General features: G+C 44.3%; 1 protein-coding gene across 3 annotated transcripts in view; it reads right to left on the reverse strand.

Annotated features, from left to right (window-relative positions):
- The window catches only part of LOC135528268 (membrane-associated guanylate kinase, WW and PDZ domain-containing protein 2-like), a 45,815-nt gene that overhangs the window by 4,473 nt on the left and 16,155 nt on the right, over positions 1-25,187 (reverse strand). Inside the window, exons 4-16 of one of the 3 annotated variants that reach the window (XM_064957235.1) lie at positions 19,870-19,989; positions 18,731-18,904; positions 16,691-16,865; positions 16,470-16,546; positions 15,220-15,387; positions 13,450-14,080; positions 12,729-13,287; positions 12,560-12,623; positions 12,015-12,425; positions 1,870-2,070; positions 1,587-1,663; positions 1,264-1,410; positions 1,008-1,146 (exon numbers count right to left, since the gene is read on the reverse strand). In XM_064957235.1, the coding sequence (XP_064813307.1) occupies positions 1,008-1,146; positions 1,264-1,410; positions 1,587-1,663; positions 1,870-2,070; positions 12,015-12,425; positions 12,560-12,623; positions 12,729-13,287; positions 13,450-14,080; positions 15,220-15,387; positions 16,470-16,546; positions 16,691-16,865; positions 18,731-18,904; positions 19,870-19,989 (2,943 nt within the window). Of the gene's footprint in view, positions 1-1,007; positions 1,147-1,263; positions 1,411-1,586; positions 1,664-1,869; positions 2,071-12,014; positions 12,426-12,559; positions 12,624-12,728; positions 13,288-13,449; positions 14,081-15,219; positions 15,388-16,469; positions 16,547-16,690; positions 16,866-18,703; positions 18,905-19,869; positions 19,990-25,187 lie in introns of all 3 variants that reach the window. The other 2 variants (XM_064957234.1, XM_064957233.1) reach the window with 2 other exon arrangements.

Below are 25,187 nucleotides of genomic sequence, written 5' to 3' on the forward strand. Positions count from 1 at the left end.
AGAAGCAAGGCTCGCCTAGCTTGGAGTTGGTCATACATAGAGACAGACTGGACAGCTCCACTGACAGGGAGAGAAGAGGAACGGAGGAAGAGCAAAGAAGAAGAGAAAGATGTAGAATAAAATAAAACAGGGAAAGATGACAGGAAATAAAGAGAGAGCAAAGGAAAACGTGGTGGGGAGGTAAGAGGGAAGGTAAGAGTGAGAGATGGAGGGTTCAAAGAATGAATCACAAGAAAAGGAGGTAAATAATAAAAGGAAGGAAAGCCCCAAAAAGAGAAAAAAGAAAAGCATTGTTAGTAATTTAGTAGAAGGGAAAGAGGTTATACACCCAAGACACCCAAGAGAGATATAATACAGCCAAGAGAGATATAATACAGCCAGAGAGATATAATACAACCAGAGAGATATAATACAGCCAGAGAGATATGATACAGCCAGAGAGATATGATACAGCCAGAGAGATATGATACAGCCAGAGAGATATGATACAGCCAGAGAGATATGATACAGCCAGAGAGATATAATACAGCCAGAGAGATATGATACAGCCAGAGAGATATGATACAGCCAGAGAGATATAATACAGCCAGAGAGATATAATACAACCAGAGAGATATAATACAGCCAGAGAGATATAATACAGCCAGAGAGATATGATACAGCCAGAGAGATATAATACAGCCAAGAGAGATATAATATGGCCAGAGAGATAAACAACAGACATTTGACAGTTTGAGGATGATTCTCTCGTGTCTATGCTCAGTTGAATGTCCTGATTCTCTCTAGTCTACCGCCACTTTATCCTCAGTCCTCATCCCACCTGGTGAATTCACCAATTTGTAAGTCGCTCTGGATAAGAGCGTCTGCCAAATGACTTAAATGTAAATGTAAATGTCTGTTAAAATCAAGTGAAACTGAGTGACAGTTTGTGCTGTGGGAGGAGTGTCTCTGGGGTTTTACAGTGCTTCCAACTTACCCCCCCCCCCCGGTCCTTTTCTGTATCTTACCGTAATCTGGTACGTATCCGTTGCCTTTCTTTAGCACCAGGTGTATGCGGTGTCCTCCCCTGCGTATCTGCTCTACAGCCAAGCTGTGGGTCATTCCTGCTGTGCTGTCCCCGTTGATCTCCACCAACTGATCGCTTACCTACAGCACAGTTACAGCACAGTCCACAAGCTGAGGTAACTTACAGGGAACATTAGACACGGAATTCTTTAAAGAGGTACCCTGGGTTGGTCCGACATTCTACAACAATACGCTCACCTGTATTTTGTGGCTGCGTGAGGCAGGTCCTCCCTCCATCAGTCCCAGTACGTACAGACTCATGTTGTACTCATCCCCCCCCCGCAGACTGAACCCAAAACCTGTTGGGCCACGGTCTAGATCCACACTGTAATACCTAGAGTCATGCTAAAGAAGAAACAGAGAGAGGGAGAGAGAGAGGTGCATATCAGTCTCCAGAGAAGAGAAAGATACACAGACAGAGAAACGGTGAAAGCGAGTGCGAGTGTCTCTGTGGAAAGGAAGCTCTGACCGAGGACATTATACACTCACTCAGACACACATAATGGATGGATTGCCCTCACCTTGGGTCGTGACCTGTGCCCTTTTCTGCTTCTGTAATTGGGGTCATAGTCTGCGGTCTCTGATAGGCTGGATGAGTCTGAGAGAGAGGAGGGGTGAGGTTAGCATGTCAATGAAGACAGAGAGTAAAAAGGTACTGGATGCATGTACACACAGAGAACATTGACATCTTACTGACCCTGTGAACTAGAATGGGGAGGAGATTATTTTTTTTTCTTGAGTGTATAGGCTGTGTGTGTGTGTGTGTAAATATGTGTGTATACAGGTGTGTTTCTTTGCACTCACAGGTGCTAGGACGGGGGATGATGGTGAGGCGTAGGGTGTTTCCAGCTCGGCGCAGGATATGGGCGAGCTCCCGGTGGGGTAGGGTCACCACAGAACGCCCATCGACTGCCTCCAACCGGTCACCGGGTCGGATCTGACCGCTCCTCGCCGAAGGACTGCCCCGACGCACCGTCACGAACCGGTGAGGGAGGAGCGAGGCGGCTGGAGAGAGAGAGAAGTTCCACCATCTCATAAACCCCTAATTAGTCCTGTATCATACAGGATCATACAAGAGCACATGTTCCTCAAACCTCAGACACCAAACCATTGGTTGAAGTACAATGCTGCAGTAGAGACTTGTAGATACAGTAGAAACTTTAACACTTGAAGAGGGAGATTGACACTAACCTGTTTCTCACCAATACTTGTATTTTTGTTTGAACTGGTTGCTAAGTAGAGTGAAGAGCTATTGAGTGAGGTCATCTAAAAGGGACACGTGGGAACAGAGAGAGGGGATCTAAATCATCCTGGTTCGGGCCAGAATCCCTCAAAACAAGCTGTAATTAAGCCTATGCTGTTTTTGGCAGGGTTATATAATAAATGACTGCACTTACTCTGTGCACTCTCTCTCTCTTCCCATCTCCAAAGCTCTCCTCTCCTCCTTCATTTCCCCATCAATCAGCCTATCCCTCCACCCCCCTGACACGCCAAGGACAAGTTTTTGTCCTTCTTCATTTGACAACATTTTCAAGTACGACATGTCTTCTAACTGTGTGTGTTTCAACCTTTTTTAGTACCAGAGACAAGCAAACACTTGACTCTTATACTCTATACATAATGTAACAATTCCCTCGGTCCATTTCGCTATACCAATACTGCAGTCCTTTTCTAAACTGTAGGCAAGAAATGTGTTGCATAATTAACCTACTATTAGCAAAGGACAGTAACCTGGTCTATACTGACCTATTTAAATACACTCTCTCTTTCATACACACACACATCAAACCACACACTTTATTCAGTCTATGATGTTTGTGCTTGCTTGACATTTTCCCTGACTGTGAGAAGAACACTGTCCAGCATTTCCCAGCCCCACCTCCCTCAACTCAGTTTACAAAACATCACTCACACTGCATTGATTCACCCTCACTGTCATGCACAACATCAGAGACACAGACTGCAGCTAAGGTGGTCCATGGTGTGTGTGTGTGTGTGCTTCTCTGAAAAAATGTTAGATCTTAACTGAGGATTGACATGGGAAATGGATAATTGTTGTACAATGTCATGTCTGTTTCCATGAAAAATGCAATCTCAACCCTACAAAATGAACCAATATTGTTTAAAAGTATGACGCAATAATTCACTGAAATTAAGAAAAGGAACGCATTGGCTTCATTCATTAATCTCCTAAACTAACTCAGCTAAAAGACTAGTTAAGGATGATATTGAGATGGTAGTTAAGGATCTTACCTGACACCCTAGACCCACTCCAATTTGCACATCGCCATAATAGATCCACAGACGATGCATCGCCATCACACTGCACACTGCCCTATCCCATCTGGACAAGAGGAATACCTATGTAAGAATGCTGTTCATTGACGACAGCTCAGCCTTCAACACCATAGTACCCTCCAAGCTCATCATTAAGCTCGGAGGCCCTGGGTTTGAACCCCGTCCTGTGCAACTGAGTCCTGGACTTCCTGACGGGCCACCCCCAGGTAGTGAAGGTAGGAAACAACACCTCCACTTCGCTGATCCTCAACACATGGGCCCCACAGGGGTGCATGCTCGGCCCCTTTCTGTACTCCCTGTTCACCCATGAATGCATGGCTACGCATGCCTCCAACTCAGTCATCAAGTTTGCAGACAACACAACAGTTGTAGGCCTGGTTACCAACAATGACGAGACAGCATACAGGGAGGAGGTGAGATTCCAGGAAAATAACCTCTCCCTCAATGTCAACAAAATGAAGAGGCTGATCGTGGACTTCAGGAAACAACAGAGAGCACGCCCCAATCCACATCGACGGGACCACAGTAGAGAAGGTGAAAAGCTTCAAGTTCCTCGGCGTACACATCACCGACGATCTGAAATGGTCCACCCACACAGACAGCGTGGTGAAGAAGGCGCAACAGCACCTCTTCAACCTCAGGAGTCTGAAGAAATTCAGCTTGGCCCCTAAAACCCTAAATTTTTTTTTACAGATGCACCATTAAGAGCATCCTGTCGGGCTGTACCACCGCCTGGAATGGTGACTGCCACAACTGCAGTGCTCTCCAGAGGGTGGTGCGGTCTGCCCAACAAATCACCGGGGGCACACTGCCTGACCTCCAGGACACCTACAGCACCCGATGTCACAGGAAGGCCAAAAAGATCACCAAGGACATCAACCACCCGAACCATGGCCTGTTCACCACGCTACCATTCAGAAAGCAAGGTCAGTACAGATGCATCAAAGCTGGGACCGAGAGACTGGAAAACAGCTTCTATCTCAAGGCCCTCAGACTGTTAAATAGCCATCACTAGCCGGCTAACAGCCGGTTACTCAAACCTGCTGTCCAGTTGAAGTCGGAAGTTTACATAAACCTTAGCCAAATACATTTAAAATCATTTTTTCACAATTCCTGACATTTAATAAGAGTAAAAATTCCCTGTCTTAGGTCAGTTAGGATCACCATTTTAATTTTAAGAATGTGAAATGTCAGAATAATAGTAGGGAGAATGATTTATTTCAGATTTTATTTATTTCATCACATTCCCAGTGGGTCAGACGTTTACATACACTCAATTAGCATTGGGTAGCCTTCCACAAGCTTCCCACAATAAGTTGGGTGAATTTTGGCCCATTCCTCCTGACAGAGCTGGTGTAACTGAGTCAGGTTTGTAGGCCTCCTTGCTGGCATACACTTTTTCAGTTCTGCCCACAAATTTTCTATGGGATTGAAGTCAGGGCTTTGTGATGGCCACTCCAATACGTTGACCTTGTTGTCCTTAAGCCATTTTGCCACAACTTTGGAAGTATGCTTGGGGTCATTGTTCATTTGGAAGACCCATTTGCGACCAAGCTTTAACTTACTGATGTCTTGAGATGTTGTTTCAATATATCCACATAATTTTCCTACCTCATGATGTCATCTATTTTGTGAAGTGCACCAGTCCCTCCTGCAGCAAAGCAACCCCACAACATAATGCTGCCACCCCCGTGCCTCACGGTTGTGATGGTGTTCTTCGGCTTGCAAGCCCCCCTCTTTTCCTCCAAACATAACGATGGTCATTATGGCCAAACAGTTCTATTTTTGTTTCATCAGACCAGAGGACATTTCTCCAAAAAGTACAATATTTGTCCCAATGTGCAGTTGCAAACCATAGTCTGGCTTTTTATGGCGGTTTTGGAGCAGTGGCTTCTACCTTGCTGAGCGGCCTTTCAGGTTATGTCGATATAGGACTCGTTTCACTGTGGATATAGATACTTTTGTACCTGTTTCCTTCAGCATCTTCACAAGGTCCTTTGCTGTTTTTCTGGGATTGATTTGTACTTTTCGCACCAAAGTACATTCATCTCTAGGAGACAGAACGCGTCTCCTTCCTGAGCGGAATGACGGCTGCGTGGTCACATGGTGTTTATATTTGCGTGCTATTGTTTGTTCAGATGAATTTGATACCTTCAGGCGTTTGGAAATTGCTCCCAAGGATGAACTCGACTTGTAGAGGTCTACAATTTTTTTTCTGAGGTCTTGGCTGATTCCTTTTGATTTTCCCATGAGGTCAAGCAAAGAGGCACTGCGTTTGAAGGTAGGCCTTGAAATACATCCACAGGTACACCTCCAATTGACCCAAATGATGTCAATTAGCCTATCGGAAGCTTCTAAAGCCATGACATAATTTTCTGGAATTTTCCAAGCTGTTTAAAGGCACAGTCAACTTAGTGTATGTAAACTTCTGACCCACTGGAATTGTGATACAGTGAATTATAAGTGAAATAATCTGTCTGTAAACAATTGTTGGAAAAATTACTTGCGTCATGCACAAAGTAGATATCATAACCGACTTGCCAAAACTATAGTTTGTTAACAAGACATTTGTGGAGTGGTTGAAAAATGAGTTTTAATGACTCAAACTAAAGTGTATGTAAACTTCCGACTTCAACTGTACATGGAATCCCTGGTCACTTTAACAATGGAACACTAGTTACTTTAATAATGTTTACATACTGCTTTACTCATTTCATATGTTTATACTGTATTCTATTCTAGTGTATTTTAGTCAATGCCCTACGATATTGCTCATCCTAATATTTATATATTTCTTAACTCGATTCTTTTACTTTAGATTTGTGTGTATTGTTGTGAATTGTTTGATTTTTTTGTTGGAGCTAGGAACACAAGCATTTTGCTACACCCGCAATAACATCTGCTAAATATGGCCATTTGACCAATAACATTTGCTAAATATGTGCATGTGACCAATAGAATTTGATTTGATTTGAAAAAGCTTCTTACAGGACCATCTGCCAACCTCCTTCCCTCCTCTGTCTCCCTTCTTCCCTCCTCTGTCTCCCTTCTTCCCTCCTCCCATTCTCTCTATCCCTCCTCCTCGTCTCCCTCATCCTGCCATACAGTAACACCCTCTTGCCTGCCTCCGCCGTCTCGCAAAGCCCCCCCCTCTCTCTCCTAGGTGTACTGGGCTGTGTGTGGTGACAGCTGGCTGTCCTGTGTTGCCATCCTCATTATATAATCAATCAGACAACATCAACACCCAGAGACAGATACTCATGCATCAGAAATGCCACACTCTCTCCCCTTTCCACCTCCTAGTCTTAGTATGAAAACCATACAGTACACTAAGTACTTCCTGATCTGTCCCATTGTTGCTGTACAATCAACAAGAGTGTAATCCCAGACTATGATAGTCAGGCAGATGTGGTGTGCGGAGGATCCCATCCGGATAATCATTGTTTTAAATGAGTCAAAGGACTAAGTTCTCTCTCCAGATCTGAGTACAATCTGGGTGACCCAGGCATGAAACTGCAATCAGGTCAGGTCAAATCAGAGCAGAGTTTTATAAGATAGTGTTATCATGCATAATGCATCAGCAATATGCATGCACGCACGCCCACCCACCCACCCACCCACCCACCCACCCACCCCACACACCACACACACACACACACACACACACACACACACACACACACACACACACACACACACACACACACACACACACACACACACACACACACACACACACACACACACACACACACACACACACACACACACTTCCTCTGGCTCTCCTTGTTCTCCTGTCTGTCAGGGGTAATCCCACTGCAGTAAAGTATGCCCAGTAGCAGAGCAGGCTGACTGTGACTGTGACGCGCTGCATTGATCACCGCTCAGTACTGATAACAGTACCTCTACAGCTCCCATGCATCAGGCTATCAGGCAGTGCAGAGATCCCTCCAGCACCGCAGACCACATATAGAGGAAATGTGTTAAAGCCAGGAGAGGCAGTGGGCACGTTACATGCTTGCTAATGCTATTAGCACAACTGATAACTTGCATGATTGCTACGCAGCTACGTCAACAGATGTTACTATGAAACCTTCTACTGCCATTACTACTGTACTATCATACCTGCTGGCTGCTACCTAAGCTGCCACTGTTAAACTGCTAACACTACCACTACTGTTGCAATTACTAATGTTACTACTACTGATTCTTTTACCAGTAACATAACCACTTGTAGGATTACATCCTCAAGCTACTGCTTACAGTATTACCATGAATGGCTCAAACGCCAATGGTGCCCGAGGAAACAAAGGACGAGAAACATATCGCAGCTGTTGAACTAATTGACAGCATCTGGTGCATATCTGTAATGTTAATTTAAATGAAACAAAATTCTCTCTCTCTCACACACACACACACACACACACACACACACACACACACACACACACACACACACACACACACACACACACACACACACACACACACACACACACACACACACACACACACACACACACCACACACACACACACACACACCTCGAGCAAAGCATCAAACTTTGACAGACAGCATTCAACCAGAAAGCAGAAAGCCAAAACACGTGCATATAAATACCACCACTATCCAAAGCTAAGTGCATTAAACGTAAACTACGCAACATAATTACGTTTGGAGTCCTTGACAGTTTTCAAAGCAGACTGTAGTCTTTCCAACATGACTCTTTGAATAGCATACGTAGCGTAAAGAAAATCCTGAATTCCTTTAAAACAGCCTGGAGATGCTTAGATCCAAATGCCTGGGAGTGAGATCAATAGGAAACAATTAACTGAAACATATCCCTGGTGTTGCTCCGCTGAGGAAAGGTTCAGCGTAGCGTCTCACTGAAGTCAGAGAGAGGGCGGAAGGGAGAGAGAGAGAGAGAGGAGAGAGAGAGTTTTAATCTTTAGAGAAACCCGACTGAACCCTTTTACTGCAGAGCGAATGAGTGCGGAAAGCGATAGAGGGGGCGGGTGCTCACGAGAGGGAGAGTGAGGTGAGGTTTATAGAAATGAATAGATTATGGGAGGAGCGAGAGACAGAAAGAGAGAGGGATGGATGGAGAGGGAGAGATGAGTTATTGAGATAAGACAGGGGTGAAATGTGGGTGAGAGAGAAGATAATGGAGCGAGAGACAGCCTTTGTCCTGTCGTGGCGAGAAAACGAAAGGCCTACAACCTTAATCCTGCTACGACAACATTGTATGGTAGCTTAGCCCGTAAAGAAAACTGAACTGCATTAGAGTTGAATGGTCAGAGGGGCAAATACAAAGAGAGGAGAGAGGAGAGAGCAGTGAGATAATTAATCACATGGAATGGATAGTATACTGTGTTATCATTTACACCAGGGCTCTCCAACCCTGTTCCTGGAGAGCTACCGTCCTGGAGGTTTTCACACCTATCCTCATCTAGCGCACCTGATTCTAATAATTAGCTGTTGACTGTGAATTTTCTGTTGATTTCTGGGAGTCCCTACTCCCTAAGTTGTTGATTTGTTGTGCTTGCAAGTTAGCTAGCAGCAGTTCTCAGCTGTTAGCGGTTTCTTACTGCAGATACAAAACGATGATTGCCATCATTTCTACGAGTCATTTACTGAATTATTTTATGGAACAAAGCAAACAGCAAACCTTGTAAACAATTCATGGTAACCTTGTAAACATTTAATTTACACCTGGTGTTTATTTAAAATGGGCGTTTATTTGCTGAAATGTGTGCTGTTGCCTGGCTATTAAAAGGGACAGGTGGCTATTTGAGACTCGCCATTTAATTGAAGTTTTACGCTATATAATTAGTGCCCTCTAGCTAATAGCTAATCAGGTGGGATATTTTCCCCTTCACAGCCATAATGATTACACAAACTAGCTTAATTGATGAGACAATCTTGTTTTTCTCACAAACATTTTTCTTAATATTGACAACATTTGAAATATATATTTTGATAGACCAAAGAAAGCATCAGCTATCACACCATGTAAAGGGAACAACCTACTAATGATTTCATATTTTCCCGAAAAATCCAAACAACTAGATTTATGTCAACTCCGTCAGACAAGATAAAAGGCATTTCATTTTTACATTTATTGCCAAACAAGTGTTTAACCTTTTCACCCGTTCCAAATATCTCTAACGGTTGCACCAGCGTGAGTTTTTTGTTGTTGTGTGAACGTGATGTCAGAATGCGCTCATTGTTCCAAAATGTGATTGTTACCCAACAGGAAAATTAACTGTCGGCGACCCTCAAATGATGTCATTGCTACTTCTGTGACTGTCTGAACAATGCATCCAGAAATAAACTGCTCACATCGAGGACAATGCGTTGTAAAGACTGTTTGTAAAAAAAAAAAAAAATGTCACATTGACATTCTAATGAAGTGTTGTAATCACATCGGTTTGAGGGTACACTGCAGGGACCACTGTAAAACGATCACACCCGTGTGTTCGTACGCGTCACAGGGTTAAAGGCCTTTATGGTTTCATTCTCACAATAGATTATTCAAATATGCAATACAAATCTTCAAACTTCTTTTTGTTTTTATTTTATAGTGCTACATAATGTTCCAGGGCAATTTTTCGTTAGCATTTTGGCATGTTTTCTAGATTCAGAACATAAAACAACATTTATAAAGCAAACATTAGATCAGATCTAACCCATCAAACACGTCAATAGTTTAAGCATACGTTCCAGAACAGTGATTAAAATATTTTTTTTTCTGAATATTGACAACAACAAAAAATGATCTTAAGGGAGTTAGCAATCAGTGACGGAGTTGACAAGCCACTGACGGAGTTGACAAGCCACTGACGGAGTTGACAACAAATACTTAAAACAGACATATTTTTGTCTCTAAAAAAATAAAAGTTCAAAATAAACATTTGTAAAATATAGAGATTATGTTTTAATCCCCAATTAAAACATCACCATTCTATCAGAGCTTTCAGCAATCTGACGGAGTTGACGTTAGACAAAATTCTGACAGAGTTGATGTTTTACGGAGTTGACAAAAATTGAATTTGTCTTCTTCATTCATACAAAGTAGCAATTGTATTTTTCATCAGTTGCTTCATGTCTCTAAAACCTAATTAAAATAAACATATTTGAACCAAAATCCATATCCTATCTTAATCTATCAGGCAGATGGAGTTGAGAGTTTATGGTTGTGACCATGGTGATTTCAATATTGTTTGTTTAAATCTATCAAAAGTAGAGAACTTTCCAGACCATGAGTGGTCTTGCTGCACGAGATGTAATGAAGACAAGAAGAAGGGGTCCTTATGGTGTCGCTGGCCCTGCTCATTCCTGATTCATTTAGGATTTTAGACAAATCTGACTGAGTTGACCAAATCCCACGACACATTTTTTAGAAATCACAGTTTTGAGAGAAATATTATTTAAAGTCAGAGAGGGCTATTGCAAGAAACTACAAATATCCTTTTTTGAGTTAATATTCATTATTGCCAGTTGTTGAATTTTAAACACTTTTTTTGAGGGTTTGAAATTGGGATCCCTTTCTCCAGATAAGGGCATTTACAGGTATAGAGCCAACGTGGAAATGCATAATATAATATAGAAAATATTTAGAAAATTCCAAAAGCAAATTCCTCCTAAGCTTAAATAATGCAACAAAATGAAAATTGGTTAACTATAAAAAATAAAATGTTCCTACCTGCAAGAATTGTTTTAACTTTCAAGAATCTCTGTGCTGTTAACTAAATGTGATAGAGATGCAGTGTACTGTGTAGGGTTACAGTAGCATTAAGACTATGAGTGCAAAGCAGTGTGTTATCATCAGAAGGTTATGCTGTGGGAGGCAAATGGAGCTGACTGTCTGATTGAGATAAGAGCACTGACACATATGAAACCCTGTGTGGCTTAGGTCCTAATTGTCCTGTGGCATGGGGCTTCACGCTGGATAATCTTACTATCGATTCCATTGATTTTCATGAGGTGCAGTGAGTTCACATGCGATACACCCCCCCCCCCCCACACACACACACTCTAACAAATATTCATCAAATGCACCAGCACACAAAATATTACACCCTATAACAACAATATAGCACCTTGATACAGACAAGGATGCACGCACACACACAGAGGGAAGCAGCACAACACCCCAGCTTTAGCATAACGATGATACACGTAGTGCTGTAATGCTGTCATCGGACTGTTACTGTGTTTTCTGACTCCATAGTATCTGTAGTGCTGTTCAAAACACTAAATACATAACGAGCAAGAGGATGTCATCATGGGACTACTGGGGGTGGGGAGGTCTGTCTTTACGTGACAGAGACCTATGACTCAACATCATGACTCAGTGACTGTCATGCAGCCATCATAATATATTCAACATCCTACAGAACAGTATGGCCAATTGGGAAGCTTTTCTCTTCAAGCTGAAGGCCATCTTTTCACTGGGTGACAACATTTATTAAGGGACACGATGAGGGATTTGGTCTGAAAAGGTATGCTTCCTATTTTCTGCAGTAACTCTATGACAATACCTAACCATTCAAGAGAGGGGGGAAATTGGGAGAAGTGAAATTCATCAATCCAACCAATTAGAAGACGCAACGTGGCAAGTGCTCTGCTACAAATCAATCAGTTCTCACCTTTCCTGTTCTCTACATCCTCTGAAGCGATGACAAATCCGAACCCCTCTCCTGGCTTCCTCCTCAGCTCCACATCAAACCCCCGGGGCACACGGTTCCGTCCCCCTCCCTCCTGCTCTGGTCCTGGGATCACCACCTCCCTGTCCCCCTCATCCTCCATGCCCTCTTTCAGCCAGTCTTTGGGCTCCATGGTGAGGGTGACAGGGACTGACTCCAGGAAACTGGTGCTCTGGACCAGAGAGGAGCGCACCATGGCCGGGTGAGGAGGGGTGGAGGAGGGACGGGGTAGGATCAGGACGTCCGCAGGGGTTGAAGGATTGAAGTCTGACGTCGCGGGTGGAGGATGGGGGCAGAGGAGGGGTGAGGGGACTCTTTGCATAGAGTTGGGGGAGATGGAAGAACGGTGTGAACCTGAAGAAAATAAATAACATCACTAAAGACAAAGGAATTCTTGAGAAATGTTTTGAGTCTCTATTCATCACTGAGAATATAGTCATAAATAAAATAAAACTCTTGAGAACAATTTTGCAGGAAACTGTTCTTACCTCTTCTGTGAACCAATAAGACCACTTCTCCTTGTTTGGTGTGTTCCTGGAGAACCTGTTGTACCTGGAAGGAAAAGCATCACTTTATTATCTCTGATCTAAATGTCCCTATACTTATTCTCCATCTCTATCCTTATCTTCTTTCTCTGCTATTTTCCCTCCTCAGTACCTGTGCAAAGCTGAGACTCTGGACGTCTGCTCCGTTGATCTTCATGATGGCATCCCCTGGCTGTAGGGAGGAGCACTGCTTCCTGTCCCAGACCCTCTTGACAAGGGCCAGTCTGCCCCCCTGTCCCCCTGCCGTCACACTGAAACCCATTCCCCCTCCACCCTCACACTGAGCCAGGGCCACTGGCACCAGCTCCCCTCCACTTCCAACCCCAAAGCCACTGCCCAGACTCATCGCCCCGGGAGACGAGATGCTTATGGGGCTGCCGCTGCCGCTTGTATTGCCATGGAAGCCATTGAAGCTGAGGTGGGGGCTGTCAGGGGTGGGAGGGGGTCTCAGCAGGGAGGCCTGGGGCCTGATGAGGCGGGAGTACGCCCCTCCACCAGGGGAGGACGAGAGACGGGGTGTCTCTGACTGGGGCATGGGCAGTCTGGACACAGGGAGGGTGGAGGAGGTGGACAGGGCGCTCTCAAACAGGTCACTCTTAGAGGTTCTGTAACGCAGGGGCTGAGGGGGGGTAGAGAGGGAGTTATTGTTGTGGTTACGGATCATGAATGCCCTGCAGAGAATGAAAAGACAAAGGAAGATAGTCAGGGTTCTCCATGAGAGTAAATTACCTCTAAATGACATTGTTTGTGTGTGTGTGTGTGTGTGTGTGTGTGTGTGTGTGTGTGTGTATATATCAGTGTGTGTGTGTGTGTATCTGCGTGTTCTACCATACCTGTGTGAGCCGATGGCTGAGACCACTTCGCTGTCACTCTGGCAGTTGTCAGTGGCCTGCAGGCGGGCGAGGCCCCTCAGTGAGCGGGGCAAGCGGACCGGGGGGGTGGTGGGAGTGATGCTACCACTGGATTGTCTGTATGAGGGTGGTGTAGGGGAAGTGGAGTCAGATAGGTAGCGGCTGGATCGTCTGTACGAGGGTGGGTCAGCGGAGTGAGCAAGATGACCGCTGGAGTGTCTGTAAGAGGATGGTGGTCGGGTAGCTGTGGAGGTGGCATTCCCATTGGCATCCAGTCCTGGCCTCACTCCTGGACCCATATAACCCACCTCATGGTGGTGAGAAAGGACCCCGTTGAGATTATGATACTGGGTCTGGGTTGGGGCTGTGGATGGGCGGAGGAGAGGGAGGCGCTGGGGCTGGGTGGTGGTGGGTGGGTTGAAGGGGTCACAGATGTCGGTGAACCCAGGATGGGGCTGCTTGGGGCAGCCGTCGGGGTTGTAGAGCATGGGGTATCCCCTCCGGAGGACCATGTCCACACTGTGGCCCACAGGAACGGCCTTCAGCATCTCTACCACTTCTTTGTGGGATGTTCCCAGGACACAGACGCCGTTGATGTAAACCAGGATATCTGCTGTATGGACAGATAGGAGAGGTTGAGAGGGAGGTCTGGTGACGTTATCCCATTGCATTAGTATACATTTCAAACCTACACTCTGTACTGTACTTTACAAATCATTTGGGGCACAACAATGTACTGTAGTTCATAAATGGTATACTATCTTCGTATACTGCGGTGTACATGTGTTTTTGGGTGTGTGTAGTAGTATTTCATATTTTATTGGGATCCCCAATTAGCCGTTGTCTTGCTTCCTGGGCTCCAAACAGGAAACAAAAAGACAAATAAAATACATAATATAGTATACATAATACTACATAACACTACTGGTTGAGAGAATGCCAAGAGTGTGCAAAGCTGTCATCAAGTCAAAGGTTGCCTACTTAAATATATTTTTGGTTGCTATATGATTCCATGTGTTATTTCATGGTTTTGATGTCTTCACTATTCTTCTACAATGCAGAAAACAGTAGAAATAAAGAAAAACCCTGGAATGAGTAGTGTCTAAACTTTTGACTGGTACTGTACGTGTGTCGATTGATGCATTGGGTGACAGATTATGGCATGCAAACCATTGGGATTAGGGATTGATTGAGATGTACTCTCTGTGAGAGATCACAGAGAAATCCCACTACTATAATCCATCTCCAGTCAGGAGAGAGAGAATGACAGAAAGAGAGATTGAGGGAGAGGAGGGAGAGAGAAATGTATATGTACAGAACAAAAACTATTTCTAAGATTTCAAATCAAATCATATTGGTCACATGGTTAGCTGATGTTATTGCGAGTGTAGCGAAACGTTTATCAAATTTGACAGAGTTACAGTTCATATAAGGAAATCAGTCAATTGAAATAAATGCATTAGGCCCTAATCTATGGATTTCACATGATTGGGCAGGGGCATAGTATTAGTTGGGCCTGGGAGGGCATTTACGAGGAACATGATATCAACATTGGCCCAGTTATGATACCGTAGGGAAGCAGAATCTAGCATATCCCTAGAAAAGTCTGTTTTCTACTATCAAAGAAAATTTAAATGCATTTTTGCTGTTTCAAATCACATTCTCAATCCATTCACAACTTTACAACTTTGCATAAATGACAATCATCTCTGTATATTGTCCTGTCCCTCCCTTCTTCCTCCTCTCTCCTACCTGTGTTGAGAGCTCCAGGTCCTCCTGGAGTGACACTGTAGACCTGAAGGAACTCCCTGGCTCTGCTGCCCCCCACAATGTTGAAACCAAACCCCCTGGGACCTTTAGAGAAGCGTGTGTGGATAGAGAAACCCCTCAGCTCCCCTGGCTCGTCTGTGAACCCTGGTACTGAGAAAGAGCAATGGAGGGATGGAAAGAGGGGGGGGGGGGATATAGAAAAGAGCGAGAAGGGCAAAGAAACACAGAGAGAGAGGCTTTACAACAGGGAGGGAGAAAGACAGAGAGGATTTGTGCAATTGGAAGGTAAAGAGGAAATAAAGGTCACTATGAAGAGGTTGAGAGAACAACAGAGAGAGAGAGACAGAGAGAGGTTGCACCCTGTGTGTGTGAATGTGTAAACTGCTTAGAATGTGCCACTTTAGAGCTGAGTTGAGAGATGCACAACACTGAAAACTCATGGCCAGATGGCACTTAGTGCAAAACGTTTAGGAATAAATAGACATGCAGGCAAAGTGTTTTTTTCCGTCCTGTCATAATGTCCCACAGAGAAGATTCAAGCACCTTGAAAGGAAACAAATTCTGGCTGATATGTATCGCCCCCTGCTGGTTACAACAGTAAACTGCAACCCACTCAACAGATTCAGACCAGCTTTACTCGTGATATTATGGCAGATGGGATTTCTCACTGCTATAATCAGCTAGAATGGTCAAATGTTGATGTATTATTGTGTTATCAGTGAATCACATAACATAATTATGATAGTAGGTTGTCAGTGTCATGCCCAACACATGGCCTCTGTCAGACATAGCAGCTAGCAAAATGGCTCCCTGCCATTAGTTCCAGGTTCTGGCTTGCTGTTATCGGGTTAGGGCTTAATCACGACACAGTATCTAAATTCTACTAAAAGCTCATTTCATTTCATTTGACTCTATTAACAAGCTCACTGTGCCTATGGTCCTATGATCCTAGTCTAATCAATGTACAGACAGCATTATTAGGCAGTGCAATGGTTAAACCATCATTTCTCAAACTCGGTCCTCGGGACCCCAAGGGGGGCACATGTTGGTTTTTGCCCTAACACTACACAGCTGATTCAAATCATCAAAGCTTGATGATTAGTTAATTATTTGAATCAGCTGTGTAGTCCTATGGCAAAACCCAAAACGTGCCCCCCTTGTGGTCCCGAGGACCGAGTTGGGGAAACCCTGAGTTAAACGCTCCAGCAGTATTTCCCTGGGAGAGAGCTCACATGTACTTTTGTCAAGCGTTGTCTCTCTGCTGCTCTGTGCACGAGGCTCCTGCCAGCTGGCCATCTTGGAGTTATGGCTGAAAGAGAGTGACAGACAGGCCACCCCAAAGTCACCAATCAATCACCATGGTAATGTTACAAGTCAACACATTCAAGATTTAGAGGAAACTGATCCCGGACCAGTCAAAGAGAGCGTCTATCCATATAGAATAGTCACTCACTCTATGTAGAAAGGCTCTCCTGAGTCGCTGTAGGCCACCTCCCAGTTTTTAGGCATCACTGCTCGCACCCTGGCACGGGTGCTGCCATGGCCGTTCTCCATGGCACTGCCATCCCCTCCAATGGACCCTCTGGACAAGGAGACGGGATGTGCATTGCTGATACCCACTAATCCACCTGGAGCGTCAATAAAGAGGACAGTGAAAATGATGTCACTGAAAACTTGTGTTTGACACATCTTACTATAGAAGTTCTCAGATAGCCTACACTCAGTGAAAATAGAACCGTTGAATAACTTACTCTCTGAAATCATGGACATTGGCTACACTGAATGTAGTTTACAGCTTTAAATCCACATTTACAGATCCAGATCCATTGAGTTAAGCGTTTCAAAAATCGCAAAAGGCAAGGCATGTACTGCTGTTCATTGACGACAGTTCAGTAACACTATGGTTCCCTCCAACCTCGACACCAAGCTCAGAGCCCTGGGTCTGGTCACCCCCCACTGCAACTGGACTTCCTGATGGGCAGACCACAGGCTGTGAGGATTGGGAACAACACCTTCTCCACACTGGTTCTTAACACAGGGGGCCCCCCAGCAGTGTGTCCTCAGTCCTCTGCTGTACTACCGTCCTCTCCAAACTCTACCGTTGCACCATAGAGAACGTTCTGACCGGTTGCATCATGGCCAGGTACGGGAATGGCAGCAAGGCCCTCCAGCACGTGGTGAAGATGGCTCAGAACATGACTGGGACCGTGCTCCCACCCATCCAAAACATCCCCTTAAAACAGTTCCTGAGGAAGGCACACAGCATCATGAAGGACCCCACACATTAGCTGTTCTCTCCCTTACCGTTGGGCAGGCGGTATCTGAGCATGAGATCTGATACCAAAAAGCTCAGAGACCGTTTCTATCTACAAGCTATCAGACTGCTGAACACTTGAACTGGACTGACCACCTGCTCTGATTCTCCACACCTTAGCACACATGCACTCAATCATGCACACACACACACACCCACGGAGACACACCCACGGAGACACACCCACGGAGACACACACACACACACACACACACACACACACACGCACACAGGTATATATGCATTCATACTACACACACGTCACAACTGCTGCTATCAGAATCTTATTGTACGGCTCAGTTTATACACTACCCCCCATGCCCCCCTTCCCCAAAACACATGTAAATATTGTACTATAAATTGTGCCTTCCAGTACTTTAATTATGCTCAAACGTTTATTCTATTCTACTGTCATTTACTTTATGTTCATATTCTTATTTTTTACTATTTCTTATTGATGTTGCATTGTCGAGAAGGTACTTGCATATAAGCATTTAGTTGGATGATGTAAACCATGCGTATCCCGTACATACGACTAATACAACTTCAAAACTATATGTAAACAGCTTTTCCCGACCCTCCTGTCCTTTAGAACGTACTCGGCGTGGGAGGATGTAGCCTGCTGCACACCCAGAGCTGCAGTCAGAGCCAGCCCAGCAAGGCTCTGTTCAGCACCACCCGACCTGGCGATAGATGACTCAGCAGCACAGGTCAGGACCATGGACAACTCCCTGCTCTCTGCCTGTTCCCTGCCTGCCACACAGCCTAGCCTGCCCGTGGTTAGCTAGGCCCTCCTCTGGAGCAGGTCCAGCGATCGATGCAGCCCCAGACCCACAAAGAGCTAGGAGCATACTAATCATGCCCATCATTGATTAATTTGGCCATCAAAAACTTGGAGGTACAGAGGGACAAGGCAGTCTATACAGTTTACGGTAGCTGTTGGCCACCATACTTAGCTAGATAAAATGGAGGAAAACAAAATCACACATTTTGGCAACTTAAAATCACAAATTATTTTTTGATTAAACATGATTTACTGCCACAACTGTTACTACTACTACTACTAATACTACTATTATAATTACTACTAATACAACTACTACTTATTACCACTATATGACTGTAGTAGATTGGTCACCCATATAGCCTTACGGGACAGTCTGTCTTTGGTAAACCTGCCTGACAGGCCAGAATCTTCCTCGCTGTTCTCCCCCTCCTCGGCTGCTTTCTCCAGGTTGCTAAGCGACTTGCTGCGTGTTCGGAAGTTCCGGAGCAGGTTGCGGTGTTCCTGGTAGGTGATGGGAGGACTCTCTGGACCAATGTGTACTGGCCGGGGGGTGCCGTAGTAGTTCCCTGGGAGAAAACAGGATGGGAGAGAGAGTGACGTATAAAGTGAGGTAAATAGATATATTTGTATTGTTAGAAGCATATTGGTACTTTTGGCTTTTGTCTTTTGGGGGCAAGAATAAAAATACATAAATAAATAAAACAAATAAGATTGTGAAAAGGATAAAAGGGATAAGAGGTAAAGCGATGTAATCTAGAGATGGACATCCCAAACATACAGCTGAAAAGGCTATCATCATTGTATGAAATATAGAAAATACAGGAAATCATAGATTTACCATCCAACCTCGGGATCAGTACAGTACAGCACAGTACACTTTTACCTTCTTCAATGATATCCTTCTGTTGTGGCAGCTACAGTACAAATCAAATGACTTCAATCTATTTCTCCAGCTCCAGCACAGAGAAACATTAGGTTGCTGATGTACTCGTCAAGGTTATCCCACCATAGTGGAACAGTACCGCAGACCCGCTGATTCTCCAGGCTGCTTTGCAGGAGCCATACCGCCATCAATGTCACATGTGAGGCAAAGTGAAGATGGCATTTATTGTGCCCCTTAAACTTATATGAATTATGCAGGGTAATCTGGGGTTGCTTTTTTAATCAGAGGAAGCGGTCCAACTTTAACCCTCCCCTGACTGGGTTGGGTTGTGCAGGTTGGAGCAACTGAGACCTGTTCATTAACTACATGGATGTTAATAACGCTTCCTCTGAGAAAATGTTCTTATATCCCATTATATTATAATGATATTATAATGATATTCACCAGCCATGTGCCTGCCTGGTAAGGGACTGTGTGGACTGGTTTGTGGGTTAACCCTCTACCCCTATAGATAGGCTAGTGTGCTCTATCTGCAGTATACAATATGCTACCTACAGTGTGTTGATCATGAAAGAATGTCTATGAAATGAAATGCAGTTGAAGTCAGAGGGAGACGACTTAGCGAATAAATACCTCTCCTCTCCTCACCTTTGAACTTGCCGCTCTCCAGAAGAGCTCCTGACTCCTCCAAAGAGAAAAACTCTTCTATGGAGACAAAGTTGTAGTCCACCCCTGAGATCTCCCCATCATGGGGCAGTCTGGTCGTGCCTGGAGAGTGAGCCAAGAGAAAGTTACACATCCCAATCTGTTTTCAAGGACTCATTCTGTGTGCAATAATAGTGTTTAACATGATTTTTGAATGACTACCTCATATCTGTACCCCACACATACAATTATCTGTTAGCTCAGTCGATATTGAATATCCCTTTGAGCATGATGAAGTTATTAATTACACTTTGGATGGTGTATCAATACACCTAGTCACTACAAATATAAAAAATACAGGTGTCCTTCCTAACTCAACACATCACAGAGTACCACTCTTCATATTTTCAAGCATGGTGGTGGCTGCATCATGTTATGGGTATGTTTGTCACCTGCAATTGAGTTTTTTTAGGGATAAAAATAAACGTAATAGAGTTAAGCACAGGCAAAAATCGTAGAGGAAAACCTGCTTCAGTCTACTTTCCAACAGACACTGGGAGACAAATTCACCTTTCAGCAGGACAATAACCGAAAACAAAAGGCCAAATATACACTGGAGTTGCTTAACAAAACGACATTGAATGTTCCTCAAGCTACAGTTTTGACTTAAATTGGCTTGAAAATCTATGGAAAGACTTTAAAATGGCTGACGATGATCAACAACCAACCTGACAGAGCTTGAAGAATTCAAAAAATAATAAACTGCAAATATTGTACAATCCAGGTGTGCAAAGCTATTAGAGACTTACCCAGAAAGACTCACAGCTGTAATCGCTGTATTGACACAGGGGTGTGAATAATTATGTAAATGAGATATTTTTGTATTTCATTTTCAATGAATGTGTAAAAATGTCTAAAAACATGTTTTCACTTGTCATTGTGTGTTATTGTGTGTAGACAGGTGAGAGAAACAATGGTATTAATCAATTTTGAATTCAGACTGTAACACAACAAAATGTGGAATATGTCAAAGGATATGAATAGTTTCTGAAGGCACTGTAGTCTACAGCACTTCATATTCTTTCTTAGAGATGAAAGGAAGATACAGATGTCAGATCATAATTTGATCACTCTGTTGTTGCTGAGAATTTTCCTGCACCACAGGATTAACAGAAATTCGGTGAAAACCCGCAATAACACACGGCTATATTAACAGTACTGCACTTTTCATGTAGCCTAATTTTGGCCAGCTTAATCGCATAACCACTGATCAAGCGCCATTACATCAGCAGAAAAGTGTGAATGGACTAAACTTGTTGCAGCAAAAAATTATATTGCTCCAACAATACTAGTCAAATTAAGATGTAATATCTGCAGGTTGATTAGTAGCCTTTTACACTTGTACCCGTATGTATACAGGTTGAAAATTGCAGATTTGGACACTGATAAGTGAACTGGAACACTGTGGCTGTACAGTAACATGCTATACATGACCTCAGAGCTCAGGTTCCGCACTTCACAGCTCTGTATGGGTTTTGACTGACAGGCTTTCTGAACTTGAGCACAGCACATGACAAGAAGTTGACACCGTCCCTCCCGCTAATTGGGCAACTTTAGTAAAAAAAAAAGAAAAATATTGAAATCTGACTGAGGGAAATGCTGTAAATTAAGAGGATTATAATAAATACTGCTTTTGATGTCATACAAGCAAGCCAAACACCCGTGAGTCCAAATGTGCATTTCACATTCCCATATCATAAAACTTGTGTAATATACAGTGCCAACATTTATGATCACTATGTTAGATGTGGAGCTACAAGATGTCATGGCGTTATACCCTAGGTTTAATAGCTACCATAGTTAGGCATATGCTTTCCATATTTCTTCTGTAAGACACATTTCAATATAGCCCCATCTATATATGCCAATTCCCACGAGTGTAAGGGGGTAAATCAAGTACTTACTTGTTACACGTCAGCATGGGTGTAAACCTTCCAAAAGAAACCCTAATCAGGCCTCAGTCTGAAATGAATCCCCTCCAAACAACAAGCTACGGTCAAATTCCTGTCCTTCCCCTTCTCCTGGAGGAGCACATACTGTATCATAGCAGAGTGGGGCCAGTAGGAGGGAGTCAAACCCAGTTACTCCATAAAACATATGATTAATGCACTGCTGTCTCACCATCAGGGAGGGCACAGCACTCCAAACGACAATGACACACAGACACACAACACTGCCTGCCTCGCCTCTTCATACCCTGTTAGAGCGAGGTAATACGTCCCAATCAGCAACAGAAGATGAGGCTCTGTCTCTAATAAAACATCTGATAGCAAATCTCCTGATGGCCTCTGACGTGTGTAGAATTATACTCCTCCCCTCAGGACAGAGTAGACTCATTAATGCTAATACTGAGGAAGTAGGAAATGTGTGTGTGTGTGTGTGTGTGTGTGTGTGTGTGTGTGTGTGTGTGTGTGTGTGTGTGTGTGTGTGTGTGTGTGTGTGTGTGTGTGTGTGTGTGTGTGTGAGTGTGGGGCTAGGACTCATTACCAATGCCCTCCTCTGAGATATATATGACGTGTCAGCAGGAGATAGCTGGGATTATTGACATATTCCTCCATGCGTCTCCCCTCAGGCCCCCCACTGATCCCATGGGCCAGGGGAGAGAGGGAGAGAGAGGGAGAGGAGTTTTAGGAGTAGAGGGGTAATTAAGCAGAGCTTCTTATCAACACCAAGACACAGCTGTCAGTCAAAGACAGAACAGGAGTCAGAAGTTGTCATGATCAAACCCACAGTGGGCAAAACTGACTAGCCAACATCACTACAGGCCAACATCACTACATGTCAACATCACCATAGGCCAACATCACTACAGGCCAACATCACTATATGCCAACATTACCAAAGGCCAATTATCACTATATGCCAACATCACTACAGGCCAATATCACTACAGGCCAACATCACTACAGGCCAACATCACTACAGGCCAACATCACTATATGCCAACATCACTACAGACCAACATCTCTACAGGCCAACATCACCACAGGCCAACATCACCACAGGCTAACATCACTACTGGCCAACATCACTACTGGCCAACATCACTACAGGCCAACATCACTACAGGCCAACATCACTACTGGCCAACATCACTACAGGCCAACATCACCACAGGCCAACATCACCACAGGCTAACATCACCACAGGCTAATATCACTACAGGCTAACATCACTACAGGCCAACATCACTACAGGCTAACGTCACCACAGGCTAAACATCACTACAGGCCAACATCACCACAGGCTAATATCACTACAGGCCAACATCACTACAGGCTAACGTCACCACAGGCTAAACATCACTACAGGCCAACATCACCACAGGCTAATATCACTACAGGCTAACATCACTACAGGCTAACATCACTACAGGCCAACATCACTACAGGCCAACATCACTACAGGCTAACATCACTACAGGCTAACATCACCACAGGCTAACATCACCACAGGCTAACATCACTACAGGCTAACATCACTACAGGCTAACATCACTACAAGCTAACATCACTACAGGCCAACATATACCAAATGGAAAATAATGTAAATAATACAACAGTTTTTATATGTTAGTCATTTAGAATTCATGGAGATCCCTCCATTCTATACTGGTGATAGTAAAGAATTCAGCAGTCATTGAGTCTTTCCTGAAATTGTGTCATCCTATGCAATGTAAAGGGCAGATAAGAGAGACACATACAGTTTGATGCAACTAGACATACGTACAAATATTTCCTAGAAGAGAGTGTGTGGTATGTAGTTCCCAAATGAATTATGATAATGTTGTGTCTCTGTCTAATGACTGGATGCACCACAACAACCCATAGAGACGTTAGGTAGCTGTCTACTGCCCGTCCTCCCCCGAGGTGCGTCCTCCCCCGAGGCCCGTCCTTCCCCCGAGGCCCGTCCTCCCCCGAGGCCCGTCCTCCCCTGAGGCCCGTCCTTCCCCCGTGGTGCATCCACCCCCGAGGCCCGTTCTTCCCCCGAGGCCCGTCCTCCCCCGAGGCCCGTTCTTCCCCCGAGGCCCGTCCTTCCCCCGAGGCCCGTCCTCCCCCAAGGCCCATCCTTCCCCCGAGGCCCGTCCTCCCCCGAAGCCCGTCCTTCCCCCGAGGCCCGTCCTCCCCCGCGGCCCGTCCTTCCCCCGAGGCACGAACGCACGTCTGCTTTTCATTTAATTCTGCCTCGAAATTATTGATAAATGACTTGCATTTACTTAATTCTGTTCAGCGTTATTTTTTCCCATGTCATTCTCTTATGAAGAGTCACTGTGTGCAAACATATTTCTTGCCAGGGGCAACATAATGCAGAGTAGAGTACACAGTATGTTTTAAATAGCGAGGGGATTGAGATACTTTCAAAGCAAAATGCACATCCATTATTTCTCAGGTCTTCTAAGAACCAAAGACAAATACAGTGAGGATATCCACACACTGACTTTGTTCAAATAGCAATTCACATTTTTCCTTTTGCATATATTTCAAAATAAAATATTCTAAACATGAACCACTTGTTTAAAAAGGCAATACATCCAAAAAACATGAATATAACAGGATGCAACTTATTATCTAGCTAGCCATGGTTTGCCACCTCATCTTAAAAAACATATTGATCTGAGACAGTAAATCAGGCCTAGCAAAGTACATAAGAGGCTTTCAGATTGACTCAATTGATACACCAATCACCCCCGCCTGTGATCTACAGTTGCTAACTAGCTTAATTTACCTCAACGCTTTCACATGTGTATAAATAACACATTTCATTCCCCCAATAGGTTGTTTGTGTCCTGGAATATTAGGAGAAGCAGAGATGTATATCAGGAAGTAATACAAGAGTGCCATTTGAGCTGACTTGCTCGTGTTTTTGCAAGTGGGCTAAACTAGGATTTCGACATTGTTACAGTGTTGGTCTATGTTGCTATAGAAGGGAGAGCGGGAGAGCAGCGGCATCTTACAGTGTCATCCATCTCTTGCAGATCAGAGGATTACACAGCCAGGGGATGAGCGTGCCGCCTCGCTGTCACTCCAACTTAGAGAGCCAGGCAGGAAGTTGTGTCACAAGTCTATCCACACCCGGGTCTAGCTGCGCCAGGGTGGCTGTACACAAGGCTCTCTAATCCATAATCCATAAATGCTGGACATATTTATAGTACAGATGCTACAGACTAAAGATCAGACTGATTCATCACCTCTACCCCCCCATCTAATTACAAACTGGACCAATGGAATTGTTATGTAAAAGGACTTTGGCTTGGAGAATGT

Source organism: Oncorhynchus masou, chromosome 33 (genome assembly GCF_036934945.1).
Source record: "Oncorhynchus masou masou isolate Uvic2021 chromosome 33, UVic_Omas_1.1, whole genome shotgun sequence".
In the NCBI taxonomy this organism is placed as follows: domain Eukaryota; kingdom Metazoa; phylum Chordata; class Actinopteri; order Salmoniformes; family Salmonidae; genus Oncorhynchus; species Oncorhynchus masou.